General features: G+C 35.7%; 1 protein-coding gene across 12 annotated transcripts in view; it reads right to left on the bottom strand.

Moving 5' to 3' along the window:
* Zzz3 (zinc finger ZZ-type containing 3) overlaps positions 1-18,786 on the bottom strand; it is a 110,322-nt gene that overhangs the window by 12,466 nt on the left and 79,070 nt on the right. For 11 of the 12 annotated variants that reach the window (XM_074079723.1, XM_074079722.1, XM_074079725.1 and 8 more), the window contains 4 exons: positions 4,348-4,486; positions 1,145-1,292; positions 945-1,060; positions 202-273 (listed from right to left, as the gene is read on the bottom strand). In XM_074079723.1, the coding sequence (XP_073935824.1) occupies positions 202-273; positions 945-1,060; positions 1,145-1,292; positions 4,348-4,486 (475 nt within the window). The remainder of the gene's footprint in view (positions 1-201; positions 274-944; positions 1,061-1,144; positions 1,293-4,347; positions 4,487-18,786) is intronic. The other variant, XM_074079721.1, reaches the window with a different exon arrangement.

Here is an 18,786-nt window from a genome sequence, read left to right as displayed (position 1 = left end):
ATCTCCAAATAGGAATTAATATATCCTCAAAAATCCAAAACTTTTGAAATGTGCAAAAAGATATACAAAAGTAAGTCTAAATATTTTAAATTCATGGTTAGAAGGGATTGCATACAACAACATACCCTTGACTTGTAATATTGATTCAAATATTCACAGTTCATTAAAAAGATAACTATATAATTTAGAAATATCTATTACCTGCTCTTCAACAGTCCACAGCTGGTTAAATGTTTCAGGTTTTGTATCATCACACAGGCGCCCTCTTATCATCTGCATATAAAACAAGGCATTTAACAAATGGAAAACAACAAAGACTTTGATATAAACAAATAATACATGAACTATGGAACTTTTATGTATTTAAAAAATCTTGATAAATTTATTTATAATGTATGTAAAAATTTTTACTGCTTGAAAAATGCTTTCACATTCTTGTACTTCATTTGGTTTTCTACTCCTAAAAATCTTTGTCACATAGGTGGTAAGTAACTCCTTTTTTAAAAAAGGAAATGTAAGCCCAAAATGGAAAAGTAGCATATCTGACTAACAAGGTCAGGACTCAAGTCCCAGTCACATTCCACAAATCACAATGAGCTTTTATTTTCAGAGAAAAACTAGGTCCAACACTGTACCCATTTAATCCCCACGACACAGGACCCGTGCACCCCCATACCCAGCCCCTAGCAGTACTGGGGTTAGAACTCAGGGTTTTGAGCATGCCAGCAAGGCACTCTACCACTGAGTCATGACCTGAACCCCAACATAGGTAACTTTAATTACATTTTATATAAAAGGACGCTGCAACTTGGGGACTTTTCTCTTCACTTCAAAATTATTGTACCCGTCACCTTCCAAGGAAAAGACAACCTAAAGTCAGCAAAATGTTAAAACATTTTGTTTAAGCCTCACATTTTACTACTCCAGTATGTCATACTGCTTACCTGAGGGCGACTGTTCGAACCTTCTGGACCATCACTCAAAGGCAGCATAGAGTATGAAAGAGATTCTCCATCCTTCTTAGGATCTAAAGGACTTTTTGGTCTAGCAGGTAAACCTACTAAACAAAACCATGTACAGAATTATTAAAGCAAGACGTTGCTGGATATTTCTCTAGTTAAAGTCTTATCATGTGATTTCTTACCTTTATCAAAAACTAACTTAACTCTTCTAGTATGCCTTTTTCGATTTTTAAATTCTCTTTCAAAGTTCCCAAGGCTACTGGTATATTGGTCCCATACAATTTCAGGCAACTGAACAACTCTTTGTGGATATGGAAGCCCTATATCAGCCTGGAAAAAAGAACAAGTGAGTCTAAATTTAATTCAAGAAATAATCTAGTACAGGCAAATTTTCAGATGACAGTAAATTATAATCCTCATCAAATGAGCATTTCTATTCACTAACTGAACCCAACAGATAATAAAGTTAATCAAGATAAAATCTAAACAGCAAATGCTAAAGAGGATAACAAGGAAAATGAATTTGGAAAAAAAAAACTACTACTTATAGAGTTCTAAATATGAACTATACAGACATACTGCACTATCACTAACTATTAAAACATAAATAGCAAAGCAAAAGAAATACAGCATATGAAATGTGCTGATTGTAACAGATGAGACGTGGCACACAGAGTGCATCTTGAGTGCACCCCATGCAATCTGTAAGCCTTCACGACATTTACAAAATCACAACTTTAATCTTGTTTTCTTTGCAGTGCTAGGGATTAAACCTGGGCCTTGCACATGCCCAGCATACACCCTACACTGAGCTACATCTCCAGTTTGATTATGAATCAAACTGCTAAATTAAATACTGTACACATTTTTTTCTGAGGAACGTAAGTCTTTCGTGCTTATTAAGTATCTGGATTTATAATATACTTCTGTGTTTCTTTGAAAAAAAAATTCTTAAGCTAAGGTGGGTACAATGGTTCAAACATGTAATTCCAGCTCCTAGGGAGGCAGAGATGGGAGGATCACAGTTTGGGGCCACCTTAGACAAAAAAGTTCACAAGACCTCATCTCAACCAACACCTGGGTGCAGTGACAAGCAACTAAGTAAGATCCCATCTCAAAATAATCAGAGAAAAAAGGGCTGCAGTGGTAGAGTGCCTGCCTAGCAAGTGTGAAGCCCCAAGCCCAAATCAGGTGGGAAAAAAAAAAAATCCTTAAGCTAGTGAATATCATATCTTTGTTTGTGAATTACAATAAAAAGAAATCCAGATGGCCAGGTGTCAGTGGCTCACATCTGTAATCCTATCTACCTGAGAGGCTGAGATAGGGAAGACCATGATTAGAGACCAACACAGGCAAATAGATTTTTTTGGTGGTGGTGGTGGTGGTGGTGGTACCAGGGTTTGAACTCAAGGCCTCATACTTGCTAGGCAGGCACTCTATCACTTAAGCCACTCTGCCAGCCCTCAGCCCAGGCAAATAGTTTGTAAGACCTCATCTCTAAAATAATCAGAGCAAAATGGGCTGGAGGCATGACTCAAGTGGTAGTATACCTGTTTGGAAAGTGTGAAGCCCTAAGTTCAAACCCCAGTCCCACATAAACAAAAAAACCCAACATAACAAAAAAATCAGTTCTAAAGTAGACTTAGAAATGAAGACCTACGAGACTGACTACATACAAACCTCACAAATATGCCCAGCTGCTTCTTTTTTCCTACCTGCCAACATAAATGACATTAGTCTACTTCTTATTAATATTTACTTCCCTAGGAATATTTTAATCTATTATAAATTATCATTATAAGTACAATTTCTTTGTGTACAGTAAATTGATTAATAACGAGAAAATCAGTAAACACTTAAAAGGGCTTTGTTTAATAGAAAAGGCAGAATGCACCTCTAAAAATCTTAGAAATTTTAACAAACCAATATACAGTTCTTTATCTACTATAAAATTTAATGTTTTTTCTAAAGCGTGGGGGGGGGGGGGAGGAATGTTTATCACATGACTAATACAGATAGGAAAGCCCAAATAATAAAATATCTAATGAAATGAGGTCACTCCACTTACTCCTCAACATCTGTTAGACTACTTTTGTAGCTCAGTACATAAAGCTAACTCATATAAACATACTTTATTATACAAGGTTAATTTTTTTTTAAATCAGAAGGTTTTTTTCATAATTTTTTGGTTTTAATCTTTTTATATAATACTGACACTAGTCCTCTCAAATATAATAAGCAGAGCTGGAATGCAGCTCAGGGGTAAGTAGAGGACTTACCTGGTATGCACAAGGCCCTTGAGTCCATCGCCAGCATCATATTTAAAGCATATATACATATACATCTATGTGTATATGTGTATACACACATGTATGAGTAGATATACATACATGTAAGCATGACATATATATGCATATGCAGGTCTAATATATTGCCTCATTTAAGACACTTATAGCACAAATTCATATCTAGATTATCTCCATATTTACATGGAAAAAAATAACTTTAAAAATTGTTTTACTTTTAAATGTTTAACTGTTAAACTAGAAAATCTGTTTTAAGGAAAACAAAAAATTATGAGGAATTTTGACCAATAAAGGCATTTCAAATAAGATACAATGTATCCATTCCCATGGATATAGTTATCATAACCTTAAACATTTAACAGATTTTTTGTTTTTTTCTCTCAGTTGATAATGCACAAAAGCAGTTAATAAATCTTGATGTACTTTTTTTCTCTTTGGCTTTACTAATCCTGAAGTCCTGAAAGCAGAAGAGGGAAAACACTCTGCTAAGAAATAGGGAAAACATGTTCCTATCCAATGAAAACTTGTAGTCACGTAGTAGCTGACACCTGTAATCCCAGCTACTCAGAAACGGGGACAGGAGGATCACTGTTTGAGTCTAGCCCAGGCAAAAGTTTTCAAAACCGTACCTCAAAAACAAGCTAGGCATGGTGGCACAGGTCTGTGGCTCCAGGTACTAGGGAGGGAGAGATACAAGGACCACTGTTTAAGTCCTGACTGGTTAACGTGAGATCCTATCTTAAAAACAAACTGAAAGCAAAATGGTTGAGGGGCATGGCTCAAGTGGTAGAGTGCTGGTCTAGCAAGCCTGAGGACCTGGGTTCAATCTGCAGAGTTAAAAACAACAACAACAACAACAACAACAAAGCCCTTGTAGTTGATTTCTTTTTGAGTAAATTTCATCATGTGTTAGGTAGGAACAGAATTAAGATGGACCTGCCTTCAGTAGTATGGTTAATTGAAGAAGGGAGAAAATTAAATGTTTAAAAGAGCACCTACTCACATAAAAAGAATAAACCAATTTCTCTTAAATTACCAAAAAAATATGAATAAATGTTTAAAAAAATACCAATGTGTACCTTCTTCTGGAGTTTTTCCACAAACCCAATGGGGTTTTTTAGTGCTTCTCTCTGGTGTTTTCCTAAACTTTCCAGATCTTGGACTGCTTGAGAACGCTGAGCTTCAAGTACAGCAATTGTCTGTAGCAGTCTCTGATAACTACAGAGACAAAGAAAACCACCTCACTAAAACTTTCTAGTTACAGCAATAAATAAAAACTGAGTTCAAGCCATGATCCACTATTAAGTCACACAGTCTTTTTAAAGTTACCTGAAAGAGTTTAGTAAAACACATTACTGGGAATAAATGAGGTCTTCCTGAGTTACGAAGTACCTAGTCAGAAAATATCAGTTAGAGAAAGTAAAGCCTTCTTTCCTATCTTAAGTTTTTAATTCTTGAACTTAAACAAGTGCAGAAAATAAAAGGGCATTTTAACTTTCCAGTAATCAAAGTTATGAAGAAACCACTAAATTTTTAAAAATCATAAAATTTCACACTAGGAAGTATCACCAAATCCAGTCCCTCAACTGCACTGTTGGAATAAGGAAACTCAGTACACTTCCTGGCCCACAGTCACGGACAGTGTCACATAATTCAGCCATGATCTGGACTCTCATGATCCTCAACTGCTTTTTCTATTATATCTCCCCTATTTTAGAGATTTATTTTCCTGTCAACAAACTTCACCTTACTGCTCGGCATTAAGATAAAAGACAAGTGTTCAATTCTTATGTATTAAGGCATAAAGATATTTTTTCTGTATGGAAGAGACCATAGTACAGTTGACATATAGTTTTACCCACGTAAAAACATATTGTCAAAAATCTCACTGCATATATGTATACTAATTAATTCATTCTCCCTCACATACTTTCCCTCTCTATCCTTCTCCCTCCCTCTCAAACTGTCTTTCTTATCTCTGGATATCAATACACATATAGAAGATACATGCTAACCGTAAAGCACTAAATGCCCGAATATATTTTGCAAAAAGAATTAAAAGTCACTCCAAATTTACTTTAAAACATGTAGTTAGCCAGGCACTGCTGACTCACACCTACAATCCTAGCTACATGGGAAGCAGGTATCAGGAGGATCGCAGTTCAAGGCCAGCCTGGACAAATAGTTCATGAGACCCTATCTCAAAAATACTCAACAAAAATAGGGCTGGTGGTGGCTCAAACAGTAGAATGCCTCTTTGCACGTATGAAACCCTGAGTTCAAATCCCAGACCCACCAAAAAAACTGAAACCATGTCCTCTGAAGTTAGAAACAACAAAGGTGTCTACTCTTACTACTCTAATTCAATACAGTACTGGAATTTCTAGTCACAGAAATGTCAAGAAAAAGAAATAAAAGGGATTCAACCGGGAAAGGAAGAAGTCAAATTATCACTATTTGCAGATGACATGATCCAATACATAAAAGACCTAAAAGATTCCACCAAAAATCTCCTAATATCTGAAAAATATTTGGGGAATGTACCATGATATAAAATCAACACACAAAAATCAATAGCTTTTCTATATACCAACAATGATTAGACTAAGAAAGAAATAAGGAAAACAATTCCATTCACAACAGACCTCCCCTCCCTCGGGGGAAAAAAATATCTAGGAGGAATAAACTTAACTAAGGAGGTGAAAGCCCTCTACAATGAAAGCTATGAATCTTTGAAGAAAGAAAATGAAGTAGACACCAGAAGATGCAAAGAACTACCATGTTCAACAGATTGGCAGAACTATTATTATTCTGAAAATGGCTATACTACCAAAAGCAAACTACATATTTAATGCAATCCACATCGAAATCCAAATGCTAGTCTTCACAGAAATAGAAAAATCAATCCTAAAATTCATGAGGAAATATAAAAGACCCCCCAACAGTAAAAGTAATCCTGAGAAAAATGAACAATGTTGGAGGTATCACAATATAGGACTTCAAATTACATTACAGAGCCACAGTACAAAAACTGCATAGTAATAGCATAAAAGCAGACACATAGATCAATGGAATAGAAGATTCAGAAATTAATCCACATAGCTACAGCCATCTGATTTTTGACAAAAAAAAACAAAGATACATATTGGAGAAAAGACAGAAAACTGAAACTACACCCCTATTCCATACCATGTATAAATATCAATTCAAAATGGATCAAAGATATTAACATATGATTTGAAATTTTATAACTACGACTACGGGAAAACCATGGAATATACAGGAATAGGCAATTACTTTCTGAATAAGACTTATTGCCCAGGAAATAAGAACAAGAACTGACAAATAGGATTGCATCAAATTAAAAAGCTTCTGAACATCAAAGGAAACAATTACCAAAAGTAAAAGACAACCCACAGAGAGAAAATCTTTGCTAGCTATTCAACAAATAAAGGATTAATATCCAGAATATACAATGAATTCAAAAATTAAACACCAAAAGAACAAATAATCAAATCAATAAATGAGAAAATGAATTAACAGACAGCTCTCAGAAGTATAAATGACTAGTAAATACATGAAGAAATGTTCAACATTCCTACCCAAAAAGGAAATGTAAATCGAAACTACACTGAGATTCATCTCACCCAGTCAGAATGGCTGTCATCAAGAAAACAGGGCAAACACAACAAGGTGATTGGACTTTGATCACAAGATAAAAAAGAGAGCGCACAAGAGAGATATGAGGATAGGTAAGATACCTAAAAAACTAGATAACATTTGTTGCCCTCAACACAGAAACTAAAGCAGATACCTTAAAAGCAACTAAGACCAAGAAGAGAAGGGGACCAGGAACTAGAGAAAAGGTTAGATCAAGAAGAATTAACCTGGAGGGATTCCAAGATGGCAGCTAGAGGGAGGAAGCAGAAAGCGAGCCTCCTATACTGAAATCTTGGAGAGATGCTGGAGACACACTTTGCAGGCATAATCACTGAGAAGAGGCATAACTTTGACCCCTCCACACCTCCAGCGGCGCAGAGAATCTCCACTTCATGTTGAATGGAGAAATCAGGAGGGCCCCCAGGGCCGCCAGTGGCCGGCACCCATACAGCTTGGGAAGACGTGGACCAGGTGAGCTTCACAGTACCACGGTACTCTCACAGACAAGCCTGGGCCAGAGCAGCATAGCGCCCTGGACAGACTGACCTCCACCCGGGGAAAAAAAGAGAAACTGAGTAATAAGCAATAAGAACAATTAAGACACGCTGGAAAGAGGGTGGGGCGCCCTGAGCACTGAAGATTGGGGGAAGGGAATCCTTCCCGGGACTGTAAATAAACAAGCTGGGCAGGCCTCAGAGCCTCTGGCGGGAGCAGGGGCGGGGTGCGCGCCCAGCAACCAGGAGCAGGGAAGCTTGTGAGAGTGGAGCAGGGAAGAAAACTCCACAGGAGAGGAGGGAAGACCCACTTCCCATGTGAACTTTAAATAAACATGGCGGCTGGCAGGAGCAGCAGCACCGCCCAGTAAGCAGGAGCAGGAAAGCTTGTGAAAGTGGCAGTGGGAGGAAAACTGCACAGGAGAGGGGGGAAGACCCACCTCCCACGTGAACTGTAAATAAACACGCAGGCCTGACAACGTGGGGCAGTGTCACCTTTCCCAGTGCTTGGAAAGGGGAAAGCTTGTAGCAGAGGCTCCCGCACAGGAGAACTCTGAGCAAACAAAGCCTGTGGGACCAGGTGAGTGCTAAGTTCACCCCAGAGACCTGCATAAATCACGCCGCCAGCTACAGCAGGCTGAGAGCAGCAGGCAGGCAAGCCACAGTTGCAGATACCACTCTCAGAACTGTCTCCAGACTCTTTTTTTTCTTTGTCTCCCTACCTTTGATGAGAGAACAACCGAATTACACCTGCAAGCCGAAAAACTTACTGACACTGTATTGCATTTGAACTTGGGACACTTGGTGGGGCTTTTTTTTTTTTTTTTTTTTGGTGTGTGTATGTGTGAGTGTGTAGTTTTGTTCTACTTTATGCATCCCCTTTGATGAGACAACTACAGAACAACATCTGAGGCACCAACTCCAGGACTGGAGATTGAGACGGACACCCAAATTATTAAGACTGAAACTGCATTGCATATAAACTTGGAAGTTTTTTTTTTGTTTTGTTTTTTTAATTTTCTGTTTTCCATTTTATTTTAATTCATTTTTACATATAGATATTTCTTTCATTTACTTAGTTTTTATTTTTTTATCTTTGATTTTCAATCCTCTCTCTGTCTCTCTAATGTCTGTTCAGCTTACTGTCGATTATTACACTAACACTCCCTGTTTATACCTTTGAAATTTTCTGGTCTGATACCTTGTTCAGCTTTCTCCCTCTTGTCTGTATATTTGTTTTCCCCTTTTCTTTAACTTCTTGCTTTCCATCTCAGCTCACTCTTCCATTCTAAATATTACCATTGTTATTATTACAAGCTAGAAAATACTTAATTGCACACAGTACAGGGACAGTAACAACACCAAGGACAATGACGGGAAGACAGAAAAAACAGGGAAACCAGTTTCCCCACAGCAAAAAATTAGTACAGGAACCAGAGAGGAATGAAGAGAACAGAAACTCAGATCCAGACTCCAACAAAATGAAGATAAACTATGCCAAAGGACCCAATGAAGCCCACAAGAATAATTTAAAAGAAGACATACTACAGGTACTCAATGAGAATTTTATAGAGATGATACTGGATAGGGTCAACCAAAATGTACAGGAGACACTCAAGAAATTCCAAGACAACAAAAATAGAGAATTTGAAAAAGCAAAAGAAGAAATAAAGGAAACCATAGAAGCACTGTATAAACACCAAAGTGAAAGAGCAAACACAATGAATAAACGGATAAATGAACACAGGACAAAAATAGACAACATTAAAGAGGAAAACTGCCAGGATATGGAAAACCTCAGAAAAAAGAACGAAGCAGAACTGCAAAACAAAACGGAAGGCCAATCCAGCAGAATAGAACAAACAGAAGACAGAATCTCAGAACTTGAAGATGAAATGGTAATTAAAGGAAAAACTGAAGAACTATTAATTAAACAACTCAAGACCTATGAAAAGAAAATGCAAGAACTCACCGACTCCATCAAAAGACCAAACTTGAGAATCATGGGCATCGAAGAAGGAGAAGAGGTGCAAGCGAAGGGAATGCGTAATATATTCAACAAAATAATAACGGAAAATTTCCCAAATCTAGAGAAAGATATTCCCATAAAGATGCAAGAGGCCTCTAGGACACCAAACAGACCAGATCAAAATAGAACTACTCCATGACATATCATCATTAAAACAACAAGTTCAGAAACTAAGGAAAGAATATTGAAAGCTGTAAGAGAGAAAAAACAATAACATACAAAGGTAAACCCATCAAAAATCACAGCAGACTTCTCAACAGAAACCTTAAAAGCAAGAAGAGCATGGGGTGAAGTCTTCCGGGCACTGAATGAAAATAACTTCAACCCCAGGATACTCTACCCAGCAAAGCTATCATTCAAAATAGATGGAGCAATAAAAGTCTTGCATGGTAAGCAGAAACTAAAACAATATGTGACCACAAAGCCACCATTACAAAAGATTCTTCAAGGGATTCTGCACACAGAAAGTGAAACCCAACTTAACCATGAAAAGGCAGGCAGCACCAAACCACAGGAAAAGAAAAAGCAAGACAGTAGAGAGTAACATCAAGTTAGGTACACACAATCAAACCTCCAAACAACTAAGACAACTAAATGACAGGAATCACCACATACCTATCAGTACTAACGCTTAATGTTAACAGACTTAATTCACCCATCAAAAGGCACCGCTTGACGAAATGGATTAAAAAGGAAGATCCAACAGATTGTTGCTTACAGGACACCCATCTCACCAACAGAAATAAGCATAGGCTAAGGATGAAAGGCTTGAAGAAGATTTACCAAGCCAATGGCCCCCAAAAACAGGCAGGAGTAGCAATACTTATCTCTGACAAAGTAGACTTCAAAACCCTCATTGATCAAACGAGATAAAGAAGGACATTCCATACTAATAAAAGGGGAAATAGACCAAAAGGAAATAATAATTATCAACCTGTATGCACCCAATTTCATCAAACATACCCTGAAAGACCTAAAAGCATATATAAATGCCAACATAGTGGTTGTGGGAGACTTTAACACCCCATTATCATCAATAGATCGGTCATCCAAACAAAAACTCAATAAAGAAATCCAAGATCTAAAATACACAATAGATCAAATGGACCTAGTTGATGTCTACAGAACATTTCATCCAACGTCCACACAATGTACATTCTTCTCAGCAGCCCATGGAACCTTCTCCAAAATAGATCATATCCTAGGGCACAAAGCAAGTCTCAGCAAATATAAGAAAATAGAAATTATACCATGCATACTATCTGATCACAATGTAGTAAAAGTAGAACTCAACAACAAAAGTAAAGACAAAAAACATGCAAACAGCTGGAAACTAAATAACTCATTACTTAATGAAGAATGGATCATCGATGAAATAAAAGAGGAAATTAAAAAGTTCCTGGAAGTCAATGAAAATGAAAACACAATCTACTGGAACCTATGGGACACAGCAAAGGCAGTCCTGAGAGGTAAGTTTATAGCCATAAGTGCATATATTAAAAAGATTGAAAGATTCCAAATCAATGACCTAATGATACATCTCAAACTCCTAGAAAAACAAGAACAAGCAAATCCCAAAACAAATAGAAGGAGAGAAGTAATAAAAATAAGAGCTGAAATCAACAAAATAGAAACCAAAAAAACCATACAAAGAATTAATGAAACAAAAAGTTGGTTCTTTGAAAAAATAAACAAGATTGATAGAGCCCTGGCAAACCTGCCTAAAATGAGGAGAAAAAAAACCCAAATTAGTAGAATCAGGAATGCAAAAGGGGAGATAACAACAAACACCATGGAAGTCCAGGAAATCATCAGAGACTACTTTCAGAACCTATATTCAAATAAATTTGAAAATCTTAAAGAAATGGACAGATTTCTAGATACATATGATCATCCAAAACTGAACCAAGAGGAAATTAATCACCTGAATAGACCTATAACACAAAATGAAATTGAAGCAGCAATCAAGAGTCTCCCCCAAAAGAAAAGTCCAGGACCTGATGGATTCTCTGAATTCTATCAGACCTTTAAAGAAGAACTGATACCAACCCTCCTTAAACTGTTCCACGAAATAGAAAGGGAAGGAAAACTGCCAAACGCATTTTATGAAGCCAGTATTACACTTATCCCAAAACCAGGCAAAGACACCTCCAAAAAGGAGAACTATAGGCCAATCTCCTTAATGAACATTGATGCAAAAATCCTCAACAAAATAATGGCAAACCGAATTCAACAACACATCAAAAAGATTATTCACCATGACCAAGTAGGCTTCATCCCAGGGATGCTGGGGTGGTTCAACATACGAAAATCAATAAATGTAATAAACCACATTAACAGAAGCAAAGACAAAAACCACTTGATCATCTCAATAGATGCAGAAAAAGCCTTTGATAAGATCCAACATCATTTCATGATAAAAGCTCTAAGAAAACTAGGAATAGAAGGAAAGTTCCTCAACATTATAAAAGCTATATATGACAAACCTACAGCCAGCATTATACTTAATGGAGAAAAACTGAAACAAATTCCCTCTAAAATCAGGAACCAGACAAGGATGCCCACTCTCTCCACTCCTATTCAACATAGTACTGGAATTCCTAGCCAAAGCAATTAGGCAAGAAGAAGGAATAAAAGGAATACAAATAGGTAAAGAAACTGTCAAAATATCCCTGTTTGCAGATGACATGATCTTATACCTTAAAGACCCAAAAAGCTCTACTCAGAAGCTTCTGGACATCATCAATAGCTACAGCAAGGTAGCAGGATATAAAATCAACATAGAAAAATCATTAGCATTTCTATACACTAACAATGAACAAAGTGAAAAGGAATGTATGAAAACAATTCCATTTACAATAGCCTCGAAAAAAATCAAATACCTAGGTGTAAACTTAACAAAGGATGTGAATGACCTCTATAAGGAGAACTATAAACTTCTGAAGAAAGAGATTAAGGAAGACTATAGAAAGTGGAGAGATCTCCCATGCTCATGGATTGGTAGAATCAACATAGTAAAAATGTCTATACTCCCAAAAGTAATCTACATGTTTAATGCAATTCCCATCAAAATTCCAATGACATTCATTAAAGAGATTGAAAAATCTACCATTAAATTTATATGGAAACACAGGAAGCCACAAACATGAAAAAATAATGAATAAAAGATGGTAGTGTAGCAATCAATAACCAATGCAACACAGATGTTCATCCGGATGCTTAAAGGAAATTCACACACACTAAAAATCCTAAAACTGTGATACCATTAAAACATGGTACTTTCACTTTTGCTACTAAATCAAGTAAGAGAATAGAATAACTAAAAAATTACACATGTGCCAAGTGCAATGGCTCAAGTCTATAATAATCCTAGCTAATTGGGAGACAAATCAGGTGGCTCACGCTTCAGGGCCAGACTGGGCAAAAAGTTCACAAGATCCCTCATCTCATCCAATGGCTAGGTTCACGCCTATCATCCCTAGCTATGTGGGGGAAGCACAAATAGGAAAATAACAGTCCAGGCTGCCAAAGGCACAAAGCAAGACCCTACCTCAAAAACAAACACCAAAAACAGGGCTGGCAGAGTGGCTCAAGTGGTAGAGCACCTGCCTAGCAAGCTCCAGGCCCCGAGTTCAACTCCCAGTACCACCAAAACAAACAAAAATTACACTTGCTTTTACATGGATACAAGTATAGTTACAACTTTCCCATAAGAACAGTTTTGTATTAAAACCTACAAACATTATTTCTTATGTATTTCTAATGCCTACTCTTATATACTAACAACAGTGAGCTTATTTATGGCTAAGAATTGTTAATTTTGCTTTTATTTCATGCCTTATGAAGACAATTTTAGCTTTTTTATTATAATGGAACTATATTAGGCTAGAATACAAACATCCTTCAAACTTATATCTAAGTTATTTTCACTACCTTTTAGTATTCAAGTCCTCTTGAATTCTTGAGTTCTATGTATATAAAAACATTTATATAGAGAGATAAAAACCTTGAACCTGGAAAGAGAAATATCAAGGAATTACCAATCTAAGTTAATTTTATTGTCCAATTTCTGGGCAGTAATACATACACAGTAATCAAGAGAAAGGGAAAGAGAGGAAGGGAAGGAGACAGGGAAGGGGAGAGTAAGAATTTTATTTTCCATTGCAATACCATCTTTTTCAAAGAATCAAATTTCCATTTCCATTGCGGAAATAATTCTTTTTTTTATTTTATCATTTTTACGTTTACTCATATGTGTATACATTGTTTGGGCCACCTCCTTCCCTCCACCGGAAATAATTCTTTAGCATACATAGGCATTTGTAATCTTAAAAAAAAACTACAGAGTAAACATTTTTAACAACCCAGCTTGGGAGCATTCTTCCAAAAAAACTGGCCTGATTTTTTAAAATAGTCACTAAAGTGTGTCCTTAAAGACAAAAAAAAAAACAAAAAACAAAAGACAGGAATCAAACCTAGATAAGGAGTCTACAACTTATGACTTTTTATAAATTAAAGCTTTATTGGAACACAGCTAATGATGTCCTCTGTAAGAAGAAAGATAAATTAGGCATGGAGGTTAGCTATAACAGTGAGCTACAGTTACACAAGAGGAAGAAAAGGAACAAGATGGGAGTATGTATGGGACAGAACTGGCCATCTATCTTTGTCTGTTTGTTTTTGTTTGAGACAGGGTCTTGCTATAAAGCTCATACTGGCCTCTAGTGCACAATGTTGCGCAGGATGGTCTTGAACTTGCAATCTTCCTGCCTCGATAAGACCCATGTCGATAATAATACTAATAATAAAATTTAAATGTTTTTACATTTGTGTACCTATGTACAAAATGGTGAGGAGAAGGAAATAAGAAGTACAAGATACATGTTAGACTTCATTCTGAACTGGACAAAATATGTAGACTATTTCATAAGGATAAAATCATGCCATTTAAAAAAGAACGTATTATAGTCAATCTAGCAATTTACCAATTTTAAACAATTTGAGGGCTTCTGGACTAAAATGTCAGATTAGACGTTTTTTTCATTAAAATCCTAGAATGAGAAGAGTCAGGGTAACAAAGGAGAGAAAGAAGAAGAACATTGGGAGTCAAGAAAGAGGTGACAGGACAGCTAAAAAGCACAGAGAAAAGTAGGAAGGAGTTTCCAATTCCCATTAAAATTTCATCTTAGGAAAGAAATGGATATCCAAGTAGGGGAGACATTTACAACCCCAAATAGACAAGACCAAAAAAGACCTCTCCACATTGTATTATAATTAAAATACCAAGAATACAGACCAATGAAGAATACTGAAAGCTGCAAGAGAGCCAACTTAATTACAAAGGCAACCCTATCAGAAAAACAGACTTCGAAACAGAATCCTTAAAGGCTAGGGGAGCAGGAAGTGATGTATTTCAAGCCCTGAAACAAACTAACTGCCAACCAACATTACTATGTATAGTTTTTACAGTTATCCTTTAAAGTCAAAGAAGGAATAAAAATCTTCCACAGTAAGCATAAGTTATAACAATTCTTCAGAACTAAGCCAGCACTGCAAAAGACATTTTAAGGAATGCTACACACAAAAGAGGAAAAAAAGATATAAACAATTATAAGAATTCAAGAAAGAATAACTCTCACATGAATATATAAACAAATGAGAATTAGAAACAAGTCAAACGTTATTATCTTAATAAACCAAAAACTTCAAAGATCAAGAAGGAATTAGTACACACCTTAAAAAAATAGCCTAAACATAAACAGTATTAACTTTCCAATTAAAAGAGCAGAGATGGGTGCTTAGGTAGTTCAATCAGTACAGCATGAGACTCTTAAAAGAGGCAGAATGGCTGAGTGGATTAAAGCCCAAGATCCAACTGTTTGCTACCTGCAAGGAATTCACAGCACTGGGGAAGGAATAAACAGACTGAAAGGTTGAAAATGATATTCTAAGCAAGCAGAATTCAAAAGCAAACAAACGTAACTATAATATCTGTCAAAGCAGATTTGTATTCAAAATTAGGAGAGATAACAAAGGTCACTACACTATAAAGTAAAAAACCCATCAAGAAGATATAGTGATTTTGTACATACACATACACACACATATATATGCACTAATTATTAGTACACTCAATTTCATAAAATAAACACTGCTAGACATAAAGTAGTAGATAGGTCCAGATACAACTATAGTTGCTGACTTCAATACTTCACTTTCATCAATAAATAAGACTATCCAGACAAAAAAATCCACAGAGCAAATGGACTTTACAGACCTCTACAGAGTATATACCAAGAGCTGCAGAATACATATTCTTCTCAGCAGCCCATGGAACTTTCCCCAAAGTAGATCACATTTTAGGCCATAAAATAAGTTTTAACAAACATCAAAAAATGTAAATAATTTCTTGTATCTTATCAGATAATAATGGAAAAAAATAGAAATCAGTAACAAGAGAAACTACAGAAGCCATACAAACACACAGAGAATGAATAATACACTTTTGGACAATGACTGAGTCATTTAAGAAGTTGGGGAGAAAAAAAAAAGTTGGGGAGAATTTTTTAAATTCCTAGAATCAAATAAAAAGTGAAAATACAACTTGCCAGAATTTTAGGGATCCAGCCAATGCAGTTCTAAGAGGGAAGTTACAGCTATAAGTGTCCACACCAAAAAATCAAAGCTATTTCAAGCAAGTAATCTAATGATGTACCTCAAGACCCTAGAAAAAAAGTAATAAGCCAAGTCCAAAATTAGGAGACAGAAAGAAATAAAAAAGATCAGAATGGAAGTTAGTGGAATGGAGACTAAAAGAATAACATGAAGGATCATTAAAACAAAGAACTGATGCTTTAAAAGATAAATTAGATTGGCAAACCCTTAGCCAAACTAACCAAAAGAACAAGAGAGAGGACCCAAATCAACATAATTAGAGATGAAGAAGGTGATGCTACAACACATACCACTGAAATGTAGAGAATCATTACGGAGTATTTTGAAAACTTACACTTTAACAAATTAGAAAATCTAGAAGAAATAGATAAATTTCTGCACACGTATGACCTACCAAAATTAAACCAAGAGGATATAAACAACCTAAACAGATCTATAATGGACAATGAGATTGAAACAATAATAAAGAATATCCTAACAAAGCAAACACAGGACCAGAGAGATTCACTGCTAAATTCTATCAGACCTTTAAAGAAGAACTAACATCAACACTATCCAAATAATTCTAAAAAATAGAAACAGAAGGGATACTTTCAAACTTATTTTATAAAATCAGTATTACTCTGATACCAAAATCCGATAAGGACACAACAACAAAAACTATAGACCAATTTCCTTCATTAACACAGATGCAAAAATCTTCAACAAAACACATGCAAACCAAATTTAACAGCACGTTGAAAAGATCATACAGCATGATCAAGTTTGTTTCATCCCAGAAATGCAAGGATAGTTCAACATAAGCAAATCAATAAAAATAATACAGCACATAAATAGAATCAATAACAAAAATCACATAATCACCTCAACAGATGCAGAAAAGGTGTTGGCAAAATTTACCAACCCTTCATAAAAAAAAGCTCTGAAGAAACTATGAATAAAAGGATCACACATCAATGTAATAAGGGGTATATATACAGCAAATCAATAGCCAGCATTATACTGAATCGAGAAAAACTGAAAACGTTTCCTCCACAATCAGGAACAAAATAAGGATAAGCACTATCTCCACTCATTCAATATAGTTCAATCTTGGCCAGAGCAATAAAGCAAGAGAAAGAAATAAAAGGGTTACTAATAGGAAAGGAAGAAGTTAAATTACCCCTATTTGCAGGGTTACTTTGAGAAGAAAACCACTAGGAAAGCTGACTGTTGCTGTGTATGCTTTCTGAAAGCAGGAACTTTTAGGTGCACATGTCCCTCTAGTTTCTAAAGTGAATGCCATATTTCATTTATCATACTTTGTGATCCTTGAGAGGAAAGCCACTTTTCTTCATCTTTAACACTGTTCCACGGCAATGGAAAGGTTCATAAAACATAGAAATAGCTCATAAAGATGAAAATAAAGCAAGAGCACAAAAGAAAATATGAATGGAATAATTATATAGATGAATGGAATAATTTTAATTAAAAATAACCACTTTTCAGTGATTATATTTACAACAATGGTACTATGACATTATGGGAGTACTTTAGGTATGCTATAAGAAGAGATAAGCTTGATCCTTTTCCACATATAAACATGCATATGGGCACATATAAGGCAAACTTACCAAACTCACAAATAATATGAAGCTGTGGTAGATGAGGGTAAAAAAAAAAAAAAAAAAAAAATCAGATCCAAGAACTCAGGAGGCTGAGGCAGGAGGATCATGAGTTCAAGGCCAACTCAGGCTACATTGTAAGTGAGAGGCCAGCCTGAAACACATACCAAGGCCCTAGCTTTAAAAAAAAAAAAAAAAAAGAAAGAAAAGAAAGCCAGAGTTTAAAATTAATAAGCAAGCTAGATTACAAAAGTAATACCAACAAGATGAATTTTAACTATGTAACAAAAGATCTGACATTGAACTACAAAGTAAGTAGACCAGAATAGGAGGGCATGGACTTGTGTTGACATAAGAAGAGAGTATTAAAAAAAAAAAAAAAAAAAAAAAGGGTGTTCCTTTCATCTGATCATAAATGCAATATGAGGTAAAAGTATGACATGGCTCAAAAAACACATTAGAAAACTTAGCTTCAAACTGTATAAACTTATTCAGACACTTACCAAGTACACCCATTGTATGTACTGCTACATTAATCTGAATGCCAGAATTTTCTGTGGGATACAAATCTAACTAACACACAGCCCTACTTTCAAGATCATTACAATTTAGGTAATAGGATGTGCATGTCTTTATTGGTCTTTATTTAAATAATAAAAAATGAAAAAACTTATAAAACTCCTAGTCAATTCCTAAACTTTGCCAGAATTCCCTGCCTTATTTTTAAATATAGCAGAATCAATAATAAAATTAAGTCTATTTAGGGCTAGGAATGTAGTTCAGTAGTAAAACACCTGCCTTGCATGCACAAGGCACTGGGTTCCATCCCCAGCATGGAAAAAAAAAATTAACCTACTTAGTAATTCTTCCTGCTCCTACAAGATCTCCTAGTATAAATATTAGTTCAACGACAGAATACAAAGGCAGAAAAAAAAGAGTAATTCCAGGAGGTATTTTTAATTAAATGTATCTTAGACAAAGTAACCAATATTTCAGCTAAAATGTTTATCATTCATAATTGAAAAGGAGCTCTGATCACTTCAAAAAATGTACAAA

The sequence above is a fragment of the Castor canadensis genome, chromosome 7 (genome assembly GCF_047511655.1).
Source record: "Castor canadensis chromosome 7, mCasCan1.hap1v2, whole genome shotgun sequence".
Taxonomy (NCBI): domain Eukaryota; kingdom Metazoa; phylum Chordata; class Mammalia; order Rodentia; family Castoridae; genus Castor; species Castor canadensis.
Note: the sequence above shows the minus strand (reverse complement) of the source record. Positions and strands in the feature narration are given on the sequence as shown.